Source organism: Polyodon spathula, chromosome 4, assembly GCF_017654505.1.
Source record: "Polyodon spathula isolate WHYD16114869_AA chromosome 4, ASM1765450v1, whole genome shotgun sequence".
Taxonomy (NCBI): domain Eukaryota; kingdom Metazoa; phylum Chordata; class Actinopteri; order Acipenseriformes; family Polyodontidae; genus Polyodon; species Polyodon spathula.
In genome coordinates, this window is record NC_054537.1 from 86,876,710 (window position 1) to 86,892,410 (window position 15,701).

General features: G+C 39.7%; 1 protein-coding gene across 1 annotated transcript in view; it reads left to right on the plus strand.

Annotated features, from left to right (window-relative positions):
• The window catches only part of LOC121313999 (neurabin-1-like), a 74,755-nt gene extending 59,403 nt beyond the window's left edge, over window positions 1-15,352 (plus strand). The window contains exons 12-21 of the mRNA XM_041246765.1: window positions 421-578; window positions 1,842-2,103; window positions 2,479-2,602; window positions 2,820-2,903; window positions 4,156-4,339; window positions 5,849-5,893; window positions 6,586-6,699; window positions 13,398-13,421; window positions 14,176-14,358; window positions 14,935-15,352. Coding sequence (XP_041102699.1) covers window positions 421-578; window positions 1,842-2,103; window positions 2,479-2,602; window positions 2,820-2,903; window positions 4,156-4,339; window positions 5,849-5,893; window positions 6,586-6,699; window positions 13,398-13,421; window positions 14,176-14,358; window positions 14,935-15,099 — 1,343 coding nt within the window. The 3' untranslated portion in view covers window positions 15,100-15,352. The remainder of the gene's footprint in view (window positions 1-420; window positions 579-1,841; window positions 2,104-2,478; window positions 2,603-2,819; window positions 2,904-4,155; window positions 4,340-5,848; window positions 5,894-6,585; window positions 6,700-13,397; window positions 13,422-14,175; window positions 14,359-14,934) is intronic.
• The last annotated feature ends 349 nt before the right edge of the window (window positions 15,353-15,701 follow it).

Genomic DNA, 15,701 nt, shown 5'->3' on the forward strand with positions numbered 1-15,701 from the left:
CAAACCTCACAGTCAGTCAGTTCCAGATTATTAAAGTATAAATCCTTTGGATGTTAAGAGACTAGGGTGTACACCGGAGCAGTGAGCAAGTTAATTTTAGAAGTGCTGTACATTTCTTAATATTTCTAGAGAGAGAAAGACTAGTCTTAAGTAGAAATCATCTTGTTCAGGAACAACGGTATGCAGCCCATTAAGCTCCACTCTGCTGGGAAGAGAAACTATTGATGTCACAGTTTAAGCTGCACTGTACAATAGCCCTGGTATACCCTGACGTGCTTCGAGTTACTGTGAGTTTACTGCACTATAGGGCTGATTTTCCATGGAATCCACTGTTGCTCCTTCTTGCCGTTTTATAATTTAGAACACTGTAGTGTTTTTGTTTTATAATGTATCTTCATAAATTCCTTTCACGTTTTGAAGATTTTAATGAAGCCGTCCCTGAAACAGAGAGGCTAGACAGCAATGTGTTGAAGACACGGGTGCAGCTTTCGGTGAAGAGTAAAAGACACAGACCCTCCCGAGCCAGGCTGCGGGACAGCGTCAGCTCCACTGATGAGGAGGACAGCCTGGAGAGGAGGGTAAGAGACAGAGAACCTGAGACTGGGTATTAAATATGCAGCTTTCTGAAATCATACAATATTGAAGTATGTTCCAGCATTAAAATAGCTGCAGATGTTATTCTGCCAGTTACTGTCCTGTACCCCGGAGTTTGAAAACAGCGTTACAAATGTAATTTTGATTTTATGGCACCCCTACTTTTAATTACATTTCACAAACAAATGCTTAGACTGCAAAATCAATCCTGAGAATGTGTTGGTAAAGGTAATTGGCTATATATATATATATATATATATATATATATATATATATATATATATATATATATATATCTATATATAGTTGAATGTGTCAACTTCCTGTTATGACTTCTTCCATTAAGAAGGTATATTTTTATCTTTTATATAGAATATATTATATATATATATATATATTATATATATATCTATATAATATATATTTTTTTTTTTGCCAGAAGTGTACTGAATGAGTTCAAAGTGTACTGCCATCTCTGGTTCAAATAAGATCTGCAGGTGATTGTTACAATGCAATTGTTTGTGAGGGGATTGTTTTAATTAGGATGTTTTTAATGCTGGCTATTGTTTAAGGTACAATGCAGAACACAATGTACTGTAGCATTGCACTTTTAAAGTTTCACCTCACAATTTAAATATTTAATTTCGATGTATTCATGGAAGGAGTTGTATCAGTATTTACAGTCTTCTATGAGATGTGAAAGCTACAATCTTTGACTTTGAATACCAACTTTATTTTGGTGACACCCTAGTTTTCGGTTCACTGAGCTACGAAACTCAAAGTGACAAGTTGGTCTTACAGTGTTTAATATATGAAGTACAGTTTATTGTTCTAAGCTATATATACTATAATGACTGCTAAATTAAAACATTTAAACATGCCAATTGATCCATCACGAGGAACTCACCATTAAACCTAAATGGCACTTGACAGACACGTTTTACACTAGTTTCAAGCTGCATCCTTCAGCTCAGCTTCAGAGATAATTAGTGTCTTTTTAAACAAGGCCCCTCTCCTGTCCGCCTCCACTGCAGATTGTGCCTGCTTGGCAATCAGATCTGGCTGAGTGTTCTAGAAAAGCTACAGGCAGCTTCATTAAAATGAAGGTTGTATGATGTCAGGAAGTGTCCACTCACCAATACAGTTTTCTACATTACTTAACCCTTTTCTGCTTTTAACCTGATATGCAAAAGAAAATAGAGCTTTGAGAGCATGATTGATATTTTCTTGTGAACTTACTTCCTCAGGCTTCAGATGGTTCTGGCAGCCCCATGCACAGTGCCAGGTCTCCTCTCTCTGCGACTCTGAGAACACGTTCACCTGCATCAGACTCAGACACCTGCACCCTGTTCACTGCGGCCCTCTCATCTGAGTGTACACCAAAAAACCAAGAGGAAGTGCAAGAGCAGGCTGGGAAGACACCTGCAGACACACCCACATCACCCCCCTGCAAGTCCTGCTGCAGCTCGGATGCATCTCTGCACAGTCATCCACAGCGGAATAAAGAAGGTATTTCAATCTTCTAAAAGGGCACCTGCAGATGCATTATCTTCCTCCCATTTCAATAAAGTGTTTTGATGCAATAAATTATACCAGTTCAAGTTTCTATTGAGTTTCAGCTGGCTTGTATTTATTTTTTTGTTTGTTTATTTTTTAAGGTTGTTAAACTGAATTTGCTTTTAGTGTGCCACGATGACTTACATATTAATTTTAAACACACAAATTACTCCTAAAATTCACTTCACATACCTTTATATAGTACATAAACTCTACATGCAGCATTTAGGATTACACATTATACTTGCTTTACTATATTAAAATGCATTTTTTAAAAGTTGTACTACATTTTATTTGTAATAAGTTTATTTTTCTTTGTTCATCTAGATGCTGTTGTTAGGAAACTGACTGTGTTGAACGTGTCTGACTTTGCAGATCTTCAGTCTCCAGTGCGTTCCAGCCCTCACCTCGGACAGGAAGAAAAGACAAAAAGGAAGCTTATTGATCTTGGGTAAGACATTCAATTCATACCTAAGCTGTTCCTTTATTCATACTCTTAATTAAGTGCAGAACAAGGATTACACATGAAATGTCATGCAATTGACCTCATGCAGAGTATTAATACAAATAAGTATCATTAAGTTAGAAGAGGAATTAAGAGCTGTATAAACATACTTGAAACACTTGAAATTAAGTTTGTTTTGAGTGAGTTTGCTGTGTGATTACAGGGCTCCCCAGCGACGGAGCTCTGGCAAAGGGAAGAAGGGGAGAGAAAATGATAAAGAAACTAAAAGCTTGTCATCTGGAAGCAGGTATGTAGGAAAGACATCAGCTGATGAAGGCATCGGTATACGTAGAAACAGGGCGGAAAGTATATCAAAACAGCTGCTTCATTAACATTTACTGTAATCCATAAACTAAGAATATTAATCCATATCCATTTGAACCATCCCATGCTTATGCCTTCGCTCAGTAAGTCTACATGTACCAGCAAGCTGCATCTCATTTTATCCATGAGAAGCCACTGCCATTTCTCAGCTTTTTCTAACTGGATTTTTTATTCTGATTCATAGAGCAGCTTGTACAGGTTTATGCTACTAGAAGTGGTGGTGATGGGATGAAGCAGGAACTTGGTATCATTTTCTTGGGAAAATTAGTCAAAGGTTCACTTGATTTGCTCTGTTGGAGGAGTCTACAGCTATGGTCAAACCTTTTGCATCACCCTATAAAATTAACTAATTTTACTTCATAAAGTCAAGTGAAACCTGGTAAATAAGGTTACATTAACATATTTCATTACATACCATTTTACAGTTTTCCATATACTTAATGAGAAACTGGCAAAAATTTAAAAAATTGAAATCTAACATGAAATACTATACTACTGTTATGGCTTCCGGTAGACTTTTACCATCTAAATTATGTTCATATAGTTTTAGCTATAGGTCTGCCTCATTCACTTGATTTGCTTGGAAGAGCTCTGACTCTGATCAAAAGGATGAGATCAGACAGAAGTAATAGTACTGAATCTCTGGGTATTTTACAGCTCTGAACAAAGCAGTGAACAGTGAGTCATGCCCTGATAGAGGTTTCAGCTTCACTTACTCTGCTGTGGAACATGAAGCTGAAGTCATTATGGTGACAAAACGACAGCTTGGATTATTAAAAGCTGCACTTGAATAATACTGTCACCGGGTCAGGTCTGCTGGATACCAAGTGCCCACAATGTGTTACCATGCAGAAGTTTTAGTTCCCTGTGCAGACCATTATTTTCTACATGACGATCAAAGCATGCTAGGAAATATTTAAATATTAGCAGTGAATTATGTTCTGTTCTGAAAGTAAATTTGAATTATGGTGCTGTTATGCTTTTAGCTGCTTTAAAATGACACTGATAAATAACTTGTGGTAAAAAAAAAAATGCAATTCTAATAGTGTCCAAATATCAACCTTCGAAGCTATAGCTCAGTTTTAAAAAGGTATACAGTGCCATATCCTTGTTTTGATCTGATTTGATTTTGTTTTTACAAAGTAAATGATGTTGTCCTAAAAACATATCTCTAGGGCATCTACGGAGACCCAGGAACGCTCAATGAGTACAACGTCTTCCTCCCCCCTGCCTCCTTGTGTACCGCTCTCCTGGTTTGGAGAAGGGGTCAAGGATTATGCATCATCAAGCAACTTTCCCTCTCCCACTAGCTCGACAGAGCCTTCTTCTGAAAACAGCCCAGAAAAACACAAAGCTAAGGTATGGAAGTATATAAATACATTGTGAACACCAATTGAGTCTGACAGGCAACCTCTAAATCTTTTTTTAGCTACTGTTCCAAATACACTTTCGTTACCGTCCGTAACACACACACACACACACACACACACACACACACACACACACACACACACACACACACACACCCCTTGTTATATCAGCCCTCGCTATACTACGGATTTGGCTATACCGCGGTGCTGAAGTTGTCCTCCAGAGTCAAATCCAAATGCATACTGTCATACTGTCAGTTTTTTTTTATTTTTATTGAAGTTACATTAACACTGAAATCAAATATCAATTACAGAACAAAGAAATATTATACATTTAAAAATACTGTGCATTTTATTGAAAATACAGTTGTAAGTGAACTTTTAAAAAGTATACATTGCAAATTATAACTGTAATTGAAATCTGTATGTCCCAACAGCTGTGCTAATTTCTCAGCATTGTGTCTCATAGTAATCCCAGATACAGGCACATTCTGATCATGGGCATTTTTAAACCACAAAACCAAGGTGTCCTCAACATTCAGGGTATTGAGCAAATTGGAAATGCTGACAACTCGCACAATTTGTTGTTCGCAGGCCTCTGTAATTGTGTCCTGGTTTTACAGAATGGTTGAGAAATCGCGGTTTCGGGGATGTTGAAATCTGCAGCAGCCTCTTGTGCAGTGGTATAATATCCCCCGCTTTCAACACCTCCACACTTATCTGCAAGGATAATGCAATTTGTTTTCATGGGAGTGGCATTGATGCATGAGCACTATGGCAACTCGAAAACTTTGTCTATGCAACTTGAAATGCATTCTAGCATCAGTAGTCCAAAACACAGTAAAGAAGCGCAAATCTGGAAGTTAATACATTTTTCAATGTCCTTTCCACTCAGCTGTTCTACCTTCCCAATGTCCTTTCCACTCAGTTGTTCTACCTTCCCAATGTCCTTTCCACTCAGCTGTTCTACACATACACACACTGTATTTTAGATGTGCAATCTTTTATATATTTATGTAAATTTAAAAGAGCCATATTAAAGCTGAGCTGTGTTTTTTTCCGTCAGGTTATTAGACTGTTGCAATGATTTAGGGGTGTGTACATAACATACAGTGCATAATATAAATAAAATGCACTTCTAATAGTCATCATTACAATAACACTAAATTAAAGCACTTACCTTTGCCTTTTTTATTCCGATAAAAATTGCCAATTCATCACTGCAACAGTACAATAAAGTGCACTCTATTCCAATGAAATGGGAAAACTGCAATTTACTGATTTTCATAAAGTCACCAACTGGATGTTTTATTGCTACTAGATTAACCCCAGTGTCTGTTATATTTTAGACAGTGGATCATGATCTTTGGGATTAGTCACGTTGAAGATGCTTGGGTTTCCTTTTTAGGGTTAGATTCAGTAGCAGAGCACACATTAATAGTGACTGTGTGTGTTTTATATACTGTAGTCATGTGAATGAAATGTTTATTTCTAACAGAGAGTCCTGCACTGGCCACATTTCTTCTCACAGTCATATAACGTGGTATCGTATTTATTCTTGTTTTCTCATGTTCACTTCAGTCACTTCCACTAATGAAAACACTTTCTAATCAAGTATAATTTGATTTGAAATGCCATTCTTAATTTTAAATAAATAAATAAATCGATGTGGATATTATATCAGTTCAAATCAACACTCGATTCCAATAATTGCAAAACGTGTTGATTTTTTTGATGCATTCATTTTTTTCTTTAAAGGGTATGTAAGGACCTTTTTTATTTTATTGTTACATGTTCCCATGTGTTGCTACATCTGTTTAAGTAAGGTGTGTGTATTGTTTTAATAATTTTAATTATTTAATATTAAGTTTATTATTTTTTAAATGTATTGCATTCCCTGCCTCAAGATGGCTTCACGTGTACCTGCATGGACCTCTCACAACTACATTTCCTGTCATCCTCCTGCTCATTGGTATCAGTTACATATGTGAGCAGGATGATGATGGGAAATGTAGTTCTGAGAGGTCCGTGCGGGTACATGTGAAGCCATCTTGAGGCAGGGAATGCAATTTAAAAGTTTAAAAAAGTAAAACAATGCACACACCTTACGTAAACAGTTGTAGCAACACATGGGAACATGTAACACAATAAAATAAAAAGGTCCTTGTATCCCCTTTAAGAAACTGTTCATACTAATGTTTTTTTTTTAAATAATTTGTGTTCAATTTTTCACAGAATTTCATTGATGATTTAAGTCCCAGTAGCACAAGCTCTACAAATGTTGGTGGTTTGGTAGCAGAACCTAAAATAACAGGTCGATCGCACACCTTGGTTTTGTCTTCGGATGAGGTGAATATGCACATTCTCTGAATATTGCATCAACCCTTCCTTCCTATCAGCATGAGCAAGTGGGTACCGTGGCAACACTTTGAAACCGCTTCTGAACATTCCAGAATGAGGTGCCGCTCAGGATGGCAATTTCAATCTGTGCCTGAACATGTGAGGTGTCTGACCAGTAAGGGTTGCTGATGAGCAATAAGGTGAACTAAACCCAGCAGACTTTCCTTCACAACCCCAGCTAAGATTGGCACAGGCAGGATTCGAACTAGCAACCTCCTGATCATAAGAACATAAGAACATAAGAACATAAGAAAGTTTACAAACGAGAGGAGGCCATTCGGCCCATCTTGCTCGTTTGGTTGTTAGTAGCTTATTGATCCCAAAATCTCATCAAGCAGCTTCTTGAAGGATCCCAGGGTGTCAGCTTCAACAACATTACTGGGGAGTTGATTCCAGACCCTCACAATTCTCTGTGTAAAAAAGTGTCTCCTATTTTCTGTTCTGAATGCCCCTTTTTCTAAACTCCATTTGTGACCCCTGGTCCTTGTTTCTTTTTTCAGGCTGAAAAAGTCCCTTGCGTCCACACTGTCAATACCTTTTAGAATTTTGAATGCTTGAATTAGGTCGCCACGTAGTCTTCTTTGTTCAAGACTGAACAGATTCAATTCTTTTAGCCTGTCTGCATATGACATGCCTTTTAAGCCCGGAATAATTCTGGTCGCTCTTCTTTGCACTCTTTCTAGAGCAGCAATATCTTTTTTATAGCGAGGTGACCAGAACTGCACACAATATTCAAGATGAGGTCTTACAAGTGCATTGTACAGTTTTAACATTACTTCCCTTGATTTAAATTCAACACTTTTCACAATGTATCCGAGTATCTTGTTAGCCTTTTTTATAGCTTCCCCACATTGCCTAGATGAAGACATTTCTGAGTCAACAAAAACTCCTAGGTCTTTTTCATAGATTCCTTCTCCAATTTCAATATCTCCCATATGATATTTATAATGTACATTTTTATTTCCTGCGTGCAGTACCTTACACTTTTCTCTATTAAATGTCATTTGCCATGTGTCTGCCCAGTTCTGAATCTTGTCTAGATCATTTTGAATGACCTTTGCTGCTGCAACAGTGTTTGCCACTCCTCCTACTTTTGTGTCGTCTGCAAATTTAACAAGTTTGCTTACTATACCAGAATCTAAATCATTAATGTAGATTAGGAATAGCAGAGGACCTAATACTGATCCCTGTGGTACACCGCTGGTTACCACACTCCATTCTGAGGTTTTTCCTCTAATCAGTACTTTCTGTTTTCTACATGTTAACCACTCCCTAATCCATGTACATGTGTTTCCTTGAATCCCAACTGCGTTCAGTTTGAGAATTAATCTTTTGTGCGGGACTTTGTCAAAAGCTTTCTGGAAATCTAAATAAACCATGTCATATGCTTTGCAATTATCCATTATCGATGTTGCATCCTCAAAAAAATCAAGCAAGTTAGTTAGACACGATCTCCCTTTCCTAAAACCATGTTGACTGTCTCCCAGTACTCTGTTACCATATAGGTAATTTTCCATTTTGGCTCTTATTATAGTTTCCATAAGTTTGCATATAATAGAAGTCAGGCTTACTGGTCTGTAGTTACCTGGTTCAGTTTTGTTTCCCTTTTTGTGGATCGGTATTACGTTTGCAATTTTCCAGTCTGTCGGTACCACCCCTGTGTCAAGAGACTGCTGCATGATCTTGGTTAGCGGTTTGTAAATTACTTCTTTCATTTCTTTGAGTACTACTGGGAGGATCTCATCCGGCCCAGGGGATTTGTTTATTTTAAGAGCTCCTAGTCCCTTTAACACTTCTGCCTCAGTTATGCTAAAGTTATTTAAAACTGGATAGGAACTGGATGACATGTGGGGCATGTTGTCAGTATCTTCCTTTGTAAAAACTTGTGAAAAGTAATCATTTAACATATTTGCTATTTTTTTTTCTTCCTCTACGATTTTGCCATTTGTATCTCTTAAACATTTAATCTCCTCTTTGAATGTTCTCTTGCTGTTGTAATATTGGAAAAACATTTTGGAATTGGTTTTAGCTCCCTTAGCAATGTTCATTTCTATTTCTCTCTTGGCCTTTCTAACTTCCTTTTTGACTTGCATTTGCAGTTCTGTGTACTCTTTCTGTGTACTTTCTTTTTGGTCCTTTTTTAATGCTCTGTAAAGTGCCTTTTTTCGCTGAATATTTTTTTTAATTGATCTATTAAACCATTTTGGCAATTTAGTTTTACATTTAGATTTGTCTACTTTAGGGATATAATTGTTTTGCGCCTCTAGTACTACGTTTTTGAAGAACAACCATCCTTCTTCTGTGGGTGTTTTCTCTATTTTACTCCAATCTACTTCTGTTAGTCTCTGTTTCATGCCTTCATAGTTTGCTTTTCTAAAATTGTAAACCTTAGCTTTAGTCTTTACTTTTGAGGATTTAAAAAACACTTCAAATGAGACCATGTTGTGGTCTGAGTTTGCCAGTGGTTCTCTGACCTCTGTTTTAGTTATTCTATCTTCGTTATTTGAAAAGACTAAATCAAGGCATGCCTCCCCTCTAGTGGGTGCCTTCACAAATTGTGTTAGGAAGCAGTCATTTGTCATTTCCACCATTTCTATTTCATCCTTCGCGCTACCCACCGGGTTTTCCCATTTTATTTGGGGGAAGTTGAAATCCCCCATTAGTATGGCTTCTCCTTTGCTACACACATTTCTAATGTCATTGTATAACAGATTATTGTGCTCACCGTCTGAATCTGGCGGTCTATAGCATGCTCCTATTATTATGCCTTTTGAATTTTTGTCTGTTATTCTGACCCATATTGATTCGGTTTTATTTTCTTTGTCCAGGTTTAACACCTGGGCTTCAAGACTGTTTCTTATGTATAGCGCTACCCCTCCTCCTCTTCTGTCCTGCCTGTCTTTCCTATACAGTGTATACCCACAAATATTATATTCGTCCCCATCACTCTCAGATAACCACGTTTCTGTAACACCTATCACATCATAGTTACCTGTTAGTGCAGTAGCTTCAAGTTCTAGAATTTTGTTTCTGATACTTCTAGCATTTAGATAAACACATTTAATGGTTGTCTTACCTGAGTTGTTGTTCTTGTTTTGATGCGGTCTCCCTTCTGTTTTTTTGTTGATTTCTCCCCCCTTCCTTTCTAGTTTAAATGCTTCCGAACCTGCTCGAGGATCTTTTCTCCAAGTAGACTAGTTCCCTTGTTATTTAAATGCAGTCCATCCCGTCTATACAGATAGTCCTCGTTGTAGAAAGTGGTCCAATGATCAAGATAGGTGAAGCCTTCCCGTGTGCACCACGTCTTCAACCATTGGTTTTGATTTATTATTTCCAGCTGTCCATATGGTCCTTTGCAAGGTGCGGGTAGTATACCAGAAAATACCACAGTTTTGGTTTTCTCTTTTAATTTCCTTCCTAGCTCTCTGAATTTGTTTTGCAGGGATTTTGGTCTGTCTCTTCCAATGTTGTTTGTACCGATGTGGACGACTACTACCGGGTCGTCTCCTGTTCGTTCTAGGAGCCTGTCCACGTTTTCAGTGATGTGCTTGACCGAGGCTCCCGGAAGGCAGCACACTGTTGTAGTAAGGGGGTCCAAACTGCGAACTGAACTTGCTGTGTTTCTCAATATGGAGTCCCCAACAATCATGACCTCCCTTCTTTTTGCTGTCTGGTCACCACTGTCAATGGGGTCCTGGATGTTGTTCCTTTCATTCTCTTGTTGTTGGTTCTGCTCATCACAATTCTGAAGTGACTCAAATCTGTTGGTTGTTTTGATTTCTGGTGGTTGTGTTTGACGAAGTTTCTTTTTTTCCCTGCTTCTGCCTACCTGAACCCAGCTGTTCTGACCTTCTATCTCCCTGGTGGCTTTCAGTCTGTTAGGGGTGATGCAGACTTCCATGAATTGTGGGTGTGCCAGTTCCTCAAGATCTTGTTGCTGTCTCACTTCTTCCAGCTCCATTTCTAGCATGCTTACTAGTTTATGCAAATCCTGGATCGCGCGGCACTTTACGCACACTTGGTTTAGCTCCGCTGGGTTTTCTCGGATTTCCCACATCAAGCAGGTGTCACAGATTACTGGCTTGAAGACCATGTTGAGGGTTTTTTTTTTTTTTGAAGTTTAGTTTCTTCTGCAGCCGTCAACCTGCTTTCAAACTGCTTCGAAACTGCTCTGTACTTTTCCACGCTGTACTTCTCCCACTTGCTGTCGCTTCCACTCGCTGTCGCTGGGAAGACTGCCTCGTTTAACTGCGTTGTTCTGCTGTGCTGTCGGCTCCTCCCCTCGCCCGTGTCTCAAAACGGCGCTGAATTTGAATCAGCTGCTCCGAGTTTCAGCTTGTTTGTTATCAGAAAAACACACGCGGCTGTGTTTTTCCCCAATGTCCTCTGTTTTCTGATTAAAGCAATTCAAGATGCAATTTCTCCTTTCTGCTTCGAAACTGCTCTGTACTTTTCCACGCTGTACTTCTCCCACTTGCTGTCGCTTCCACTCGCTGTCGCTGGGAAGACTGCCTCGTTTAACTGCGTTGTTCTGCTGTGCTGTCGGCTCCTCCCCTCGCCCGTGTCTCAAAACGGCGCTGAATTTGAATCAGCTGCTCCGAGTTTCAGCTTGTTTGTTATCAGAAAAACACACGCGGCTGTGTTTCCCCAATGTCCTCTGTTTTCTGATTAAAGCAATTCAAGATGCAATTTCTCCTTTCTGCTTCGAAACTGCTCTGTACTTTTCCACGCTGTACTTCTCCCACTTGCTGTCGCTTCCACTCGCTGTCGCTGGGAAGACTGCCTCGTTTAACTGCGTTGTTCTGCTGTGCTGTCGGCTCCTCCCCTCGCCCGTGTCTCAAAACGGCGCTGAATTTGAATCAGCTGCTCCGAGTTTCAGCTTGTTTGTTATCAGAAAAACACACGCGGCTGTGTTTCCCCAATGTCCTCTGTTTTCTGATTAAAGCAATTCAAGATGCAATTTCTCCTTTCTGCTTCGAAACTGCTCTGTACTTTTCCACGCCTGTACTTCTCCCACTCGCTGTCGCTTCCACTCGCTGTCGCTGGGAAGACTGCCTCGTTTAACTGCGTTGTTCTGCTGTGCTGTCGGCTCCTCCCCTCGCCCGTGTCTCAAAACGGCGCTGAATTTGAATCAGCTGCTCCGAGTTTCAGCTTGTTTGTTATCAGAAAAACACACGCGGCTGTGTTTCCCCAATGTCCTCTGTTTTCTGATTAAAGCAATTCAAGATGCAATTTCTCCTTTCTGCTTCGAAACTGCTCTGTACTTTTCCACGCCTGTACTTCTCCCACTTGCTGTCGCTTCCACTCGCTGTCGCTGGGAAGACTGCCTCGTTTAACTGCGTTGTTCTGCTGTGCTGTCGGCTCCTCCCCTCGCCCGTGTCTCAAAACGGCGCTGAATTTGAATCAGCTGCTCCGAGTTTCAGCTTGTTTGTTATCAGAAAAACACACGCGGCTGTGTTTCCCCAATGTCCTCTGTTTTCTGATTAAAGCAATTCAAGATGCAATTTCTCCTTTCTGCTTCGAAACTGCTCTGTACTTTTCCACGCTGTACTTCTCCCACTTGCTGTCGCTTCCACTCGCTGTCGCTGGGAAGACTGCCTCGTTTAACTGCGTTGTTCTGCTGTGCTGTTGGCTCCTCCCCTCGCCTGTGTCTCAAAACGGCGCTGAATTTGAATCAGCTGCTCCGAGTTTCAGCTTGTTTGTTATCAGAAAAACACACGCGGCTGTGTTTCCCCAATGTCCTCTGTTTTCTGATTAAAGCAATTCAAGATGCAATTTCTCCTTTCTGCTTCGAAACTGCTCTGTACTTTTCCACGCTGTACTTCTCCCACTTGCTGTCGCTTCCACTCGCTGTCGCTGGGAAGACTGCCTCGTTTAACTGCGTTGTTCTGCTGTGCTGTCGGCTCCTCCCCTCGCCCGTGTCTCAAAACGGCGCTGAATTTGAATCAGCTGCTCCGAGTTTCAGCTTGTTTGTTATCAGAAAAACACACGCGGCTGTGTTTCCCCAATGTCCTCTGTTTTCTGATTAAAGCAATTCAAGATGCAATTTCTCCTTTCTGCTTCGAAACTGCTCTGTACTTTTCCACGCTGTACTTCTCCCACTTGCTGTCGCTTCCACTCGCTGTCGCTGGGAAGACTGCCTCGTTTAACTGCGTTGTTCTGCTGTGCTGTCGGCTCCTCCCCTCGCCTGTGTCTCAAAACGGCGCTGAATTTGAATCAGCTGCTCCGAGTTTCAGCTTGTTTGTTATCAGAAAAACACACGCGGCTGTGTTTCCCCAATGTCCTCTGTTTTCTGATTAAAGCAATTCAAGATGCAATTTCTCCTTTCTGCTTCGAAACTGCTCTGTACTTTTCCACGCTGTACTTCTCCCACTTGCTGTCGCTTCCACTCGCTGTCGCTGGGAAGACAGCGACAGCGAGTGGACACACCTTGCACTCATGCCTTTCCTGGATGAGACATCAGGGACCCTAATACAATGTTTACTGAGTATCAAGTTTTTGTTTGTGTCTTTATATTCTCTGTTCTACTTTCCTGGATATATCTTTGCCCCACGCTTCGTTCGTTTCTGTGCTTTTCATGTTATATTTGTCTATTTTTATTTGTCCTGATAACCCTGTTCCTCCTATTCTTTCCGACTGCCTCTCAGAGCTTGGATATGATAGATGATGAGGTGAGATACTGACCGATTCTGACTGTGTTTTGCATCATCTCATTGCATACTGTACATATGCTGTCCCCAAGGCAATAGTGCCTGCACAATCCTTCACCCTTGACCGCTACTTGTAATTACACTGTGTAACAAATTTTTTTTTTTTTGTTCCTGGGTAGTAAGTGTTATTTCCTAATTGCTTATGCCTCAAAAGTATAGAAAATGGCTATTATTCCCCACAGACTTTGCTTTTGTGACCAGGACAGTGATATTTCAAAATATCACTATTTATTTATTTACTATATATTTACAGTATAATCGTAAATCTCGAAAAACTACTCACTTCTAAATCTATTGTATTCATTTTTGTATTACTTTAGTATAAATACATGTTATTTTGGATTCATATGTTGTTTTTTTCTGACTTTATGTGAACGAAAAGACACACATTTGCCCGTTTTCCCATTGGAAATAGTGATATTTTGAAATATCACTGTCCTGGTCACAAAAGCAAAGTTTGTGGGGATAATAGCCATTTTCTATACTTTCGAGGCATAAGCAATTAGGAAATAACACTTACTACCCAGGAACAAAAATTGTGTTACATAGTGTTATTCTTTGTGCACTTTAAAAGAAAAAGTCCAGGTTTGGAAAACCATTCAAACGCTTCGTGTCTTGTACTTTTCATAAATATTGGTCTTTTGTAGTCATGCTTAAACCAGGTTGGTATATACAGGATATAATGTTAAGAGCTGTTTTCATTGTATGCGTACAGATTCTTGATGAGAGACAGTCACCCAAACATAACCAGTGGCAGAATCGAACTGTTCTCGAATGGAGCTGCCAGCAAGTCTCACATTGGTTGATGGGACTAAACTTGGAACAACACATACCAGAGTTCACTGCCAAAAACATTGATGGGGAGCAGCTTCTTCAGCTAGATGGGAGCAAACTGAAGGTATTGATGTTAATATAATCATTCTTTATGTGGACCGGGGCTTGGCTGGTCGGGAGTCCTCCCCTCTTGTCGATGCCTTGACAGATTGCATTAGGAAGCAGTCATTTGTCATTTCTACCATTTCAATTTAGTCTGTCGTGCACCCCATCGGGTTTTCCCATTTTAAATGGGGAAAGTTGAGATCCCCCATTAGTATGGCTTCTCCTTTGCCTCATACATTTCCAATGTCATTGTATAACAGATCATTTTGCTTGGCGCCTGAATTTGGTGGTCTATACATGCCGCTATTATTATGCCCTTTGAATTTTTGTCTGAGTTGATTGGTGCAGATCAAGGCTGCTGCAAAGCCATGACACACAAGCGATCCGTGCTACGCTGGGAGATGCTGTGCTTGGCTGCTGCTTTTTTTTTTATTATTATTGCTAACCGAAAATCTGTAATTTGTTTTTAACATAATAATTACTGATACAAAACTGTAAAGAAATAGATCAAGTAAAACATAAGATTAATATGGCAGATTGCTTGATAATACTTCTCTCGTAAGATTTTTTAGTGCTGTGTTTTCTCTACTTTCAGTCCCTTGGTGTGGCTACTTCCCAAGACCGAGTACTCCTAAAAAAGAAAATTAAAGACCTGAAGGTATTCATGGAGAAGGCTCGTAAGACCAGAGAGAAACTGGAAAAACACAGGGAAAAGCTACGCAAGAAAGAACAAGAGCATCTGCAGAAGCAAGCTAAATGAGGCATAGCCCTTAGCACGACCAACAGAGGGCAGCACTGAGTAAAACGTCAACCACACTGATACAGTATTTGTTGTTTACCAGAAAAGGGGCAAGATCTGGAGAGAGACTATTTTTTCCCAGTCAACTGTGCTTTTGAGGATTGTGATACCTGAAAGACAAACCTGGACCTTAATACTACAGTATTACTAATGCTCTTACAAAACTTGGGGGTAAGGTGGACATTCAGATGTCCATCTATTGCTTCAGTTATTTTATTTAAAAATAAATAAATAAATAAATAAATAAAATAACAGATTGATCACTAGGTTGGCCCACTTTTCAGATTTTTGCTGCAATTTCTTGTGCCCAGTTTTATGTCTTTTAAATGACCTTTAGCTGCAGCTGGACTTTTGGAACAGGGTTGATCCCCTCATTGGACTCTGTCCAGTCGTCCTACATCAGAGACTCATCAGGAAGCCAGCCAAGCAACAGCAAAGTTAACTGCCTGTTTATAAAAGTGCAGCAGAGTTTCTTCATGTTGGGCTGATCTTACCATCTGTACCAGTATCTCTCAACAGTGTACACGAACTGTATCTGTTAACTAATACTATTACTGGATTAC